Here is a 3,770-nt window from a genome sequence, read left to right as displayed (position 1 = left end):
TCATATAAAGTTGATCGTCGGTAAAGCAGATGCCAGACTGAGATTCATGGGAAGAATCCTAAGGAAATGCAATCCGAAAACAAAGGAAGAAGGTTACAGTACGCTTATTCGCCCACTGCTTGAATACTGCTCAGCAGTGTGGGATCCGTACCAGATAGTGTTGATAGAAGAGATAGAGAAGATCCAACGGAGAGCAGCGCGCTTCGTTACAGGATCATTTAGTAATCGCGAAAACGTTACGGAGGTGATAGATAAACTCCAGTGGAAGACTCTGCAGGAGAGACGCTCAGTAGCTCGGTACGGGCTTTTGTTAAAGTTTCGAGAACATACCTTCACCGAAGAGTCAAGCAGTATATTGCTTCCTCCTACGTATATCTCGCGAAGAGACCATGAGGATAAAATCAGAGAGATTAGAGCCCACACAGAAGCATACCGACAGTCCTTCTTTCCACGAACAATACGGGAATGGAATAGAAGGGAGATACGATAGAGGTACTCAGGGTACCTTCCGCCACACACCGTCAGGTGGCTTGCGGAGTATGGATGTAGATGAAGGTAATGAAATTGAGACAGCCACAGGCATGGATGTTGGTAGTAATCAGGATCCGGAAAACAAGTGTACCTTTGCACCTTCACGAAGTGCCTCCTACATTCTTCTTCCACATTTATGTTTTCCGACAGTGGACTATACCCAGTTGGGTTTGCCACCTGTTTTATCCGACACAGCAGTTCTTCTAACTCTCTGAGTTCGTCTTCCTCTTTTGCCTATTTTCTTTTTTTGAATTTGTCACTCTCCCTCTGCAATCTACCTGGTGGTGTGTCACCTTCACAATAGCACGCTAATTGCAACTGTGCTAGTTCTTCCCTATGTTTCCTATTTATTTCTAATTGTGCCTCTTTAAACTGTAATAATGATTGTATCTCCTCCTGGTCGGCATAAACCTCTCGCTGCGCACTGTCAGAGCCTGTTTCGCCTCTTATACTGATCTTTTCTACATCTGCGCTAATCATATTCATTCTGACCACTTCCTCTGCAACTTCATCCCTGTGTTTATTTAGCGCCACTTCCTGCCGGGTTACTTGAGCTTCCACGCTGTCTAATGCCCCTTGTTTATCTGTAAGTAAGTCCTCCATTATCTCTTTGTTTCGCTCATCTGGCAACACGTCTCTACGTTCTGTAATATCACTCTCTATTGCAATTATTCGTACCTCCAAATTACTGGCTTTGTCTTTCATGGCGTCACATACTTGCTTCAACACACCCAGATTCTTCTCCCCCTCATCTACCCGATTATTAACTGCGGACAACCGCTCATCGATAACTGTGTGTAGCTTCCTCATTGCCTCTTTATTTCCCTTATCCATTGCCTCTAATCTTTCCTTACTATCTTTATCCATCGCTTCCAACCTTTCCTTATTCGCTTCCAATCTTTGCTTATTATCTTTATCCATCGCTTCCAATCTTTCCTTATTCGCTTCTAATCTTTTTTTATTCGCTTCCAATCCTTCCTTATACTCCCTATCTCTTTCCTTATTATCTCTATCCATCCTCTGTAAAAACTGCAGTAGCACATTGTCATTTGCTACTTTCGGTGCGCTCACCTCGTTCGCCTCAGAAACCGTAGCTTCGCTAAGGGTAGCTACACTTTCACTGCGTACCTGACCTAGTCCCGGCTCGCCCGCGTCGTCGGGAAAAGCCCCCGTTTGTGGACAAAGCCCGCGGCCTAAGGGATCACCTAGCCATGGTCCGCTGACCAATTCAGCCCCTTCCGAGTGTTTGCCGTCCTCGCTCATTAAGCCAAGGTCGACATCTACTTCCTGCTGCACTATGCCGCCTGCTACGTTCACCCTTGAATCACTCTCCTCCATTGTGATTACACTTTTCGACTGCGACCTCGTTACTACGGACATTACGCAAAAAAAAAAAAATATACAACGATCTTCCAACTTTGGACGACGTAGCAATGAATTACATAAAAGAATAAAAGATCCTCACGAATTCAGAAAAAAATTGCGAACAAAAAATTTTACTTCATAGCGCTATCACAATATACGTAAAAAATATTAACAAATCATATAAAAAATTTTACTTCATGGCGCTATCACAATATACGTAAAAAATATTATCAAATCATATAAAAAAATCTTAACAGCAAACCCTAACAGCACAATCCGAGCAGGGTCGAAATCATGAGAGGCATCCATATGCCTTCCTCATACTGTGGCATCAAGCAGTCAGGTCTGCCAAGCGAGTGGATTCATTTTTTATATATTAAGTAACATGAGCTCTAGTACTCACCATTAAGCTACAAATTATTCTCCTGTTTGAATATTAACCAACGGAAACGGATAACGCACATCTGACTATTCAAAATGTTCACAACTCTGGTGGCTCTTTACGCACTGGCAATACCACATTTTCGTTCTCATTCAACGGCTTTGATCAACAGGTGGCCATCGCACTGAATATGAATGGGGCACACATTATAAATTCTGGGTATCATGGCAACATACTATTCGAAGGAAAAGGCCACCACTCTTTTTCTTTTCACTATCTTATTTATTTCGATCAATTCTATAACCTAAACACACAAATTCTATAACCTACAACAATAACACATGAGAAATTCCGCCCAGTGGGCATGGCTTTACATTGGTGATTCTCTACCTTATGGTCTCGTAATTATTTAACGCTACAGTGCACTTTCTGGATACGATGGTGGATCTTTTGCTATATCTCACACTTCGACTCTCACACCGATCATCACGAAACTTTCCTCCAGACCGAGTGGTACAAAAAGGAACATGCATAACCCACTGCCTCTGAAACTATCTTGTTACTCTCCCATGCCAACACACATACTTAAATTTCATGAAATACATCACACTGGCAACATACAATACAAAACAAGGAGTAGTCATAACGTTATAATCACGTCACTTTCAGCTTCCCACTTCAATTAAAATTCATCCCAGTTTCACACGACACTGCCCCACGTCGTAACTTTTCTTTCCTACTACGAACGCTGGAGGATATATGCACGTCTTTCTGTGCAATACAAGCCAAGTGGCGTTCCTGGATAGACGGCTGACTCATCTTGCTAACACGCAAAGTAATATTAAGAACATATTCATCACACAAGCGAGTCCTTAACTGATACCATGGACGAGTACTTCTCTTTATCCTTTGTCTCATACACAGATTGAGACTCGCACAGTACTCACCACGTGGAAGTACTCGTCTCTAATTTCAAGTCGTGCACACGCCTTCTTAAATATTTCCAGCTTATAGAACACGCGCCAGTAATTTAGCTTAACTTAAGCACTCGGACGTATTTCAACTTATTGCTACACTTGGTTTCATTGTGACCGTTGGTCACTTCCGTCGATTACTACGATCCCCTCAATACTACCTTCCTGACATTTAATTCTCCCCACAAAAGTTGCTAAAATAGAGAAATTATTATTCCAAACTACTCTTAAATATTCCACATGCATACCATTCTATCCACTCTTTTGTCTTTACGAAGCACACCTAAGACAGGTCTTACCAACACAAGATCCAGCGTTCTTCAGGTCATCTCGCACCTCTGTCGAGGTGGACGAGGACCATGGTACCCATTGGTCAGCCACATTTCAGGCGCTCAAAGCTCAGCTAAATTTCGACTCTTTGGTTCCACCAAAGGTGACCAAAGTACCGTCTCAAAGATGATCATATATTGCACATTCATTATCTGTGGTTAGCAGACGACCATACAGTCATTCATTTC

The 3,770-nt window shown here is 42.5% G+C and overlaps 1 protein-coding gene across 1 annotated transcript; it reads right to left on the bottom strand.

Annotated features, from left to right (window-relative positions):
- Nucleotides 1-765: 765 nt before the first annotated feature.
- Nucleotides 766-1,869, bottom strand: LOC126336003 (ribonuclease Y-like). Its single transcript, XM_049999481.1, has one exon. The coding sequence runs from the start codon at nt 1,867-1,869 to the stop codon at nt 766-768; it is 1,104 nt and encodes a 367-aa protein (XP_049855438.1).
- Nucleotides 1,870-3,770: the final 1,901 nt, after the last annotated feature.

The sequence above is a fragment of the Schistocerca gregaria genome, chromosome 2, assembly GCF_023897955.1.
Source record: "Schistocerca gregaria isolate iqSchGreg1 chromosome 2, iqSchGreg1.2, whole genome shotgun sequence".
Classification (NCBI taxonomy): Eukaryota; Metazoa; Arthropoda; class Insecta; order Orthoptera; family Acrididae; genus Schistocerca; species Schistocerca gregaria.
The sequence above is the reverse complement of the archived record's forward strand: the minus strand, read 5'-3'. Positions and strand labels throughout refer to the sequence as shown.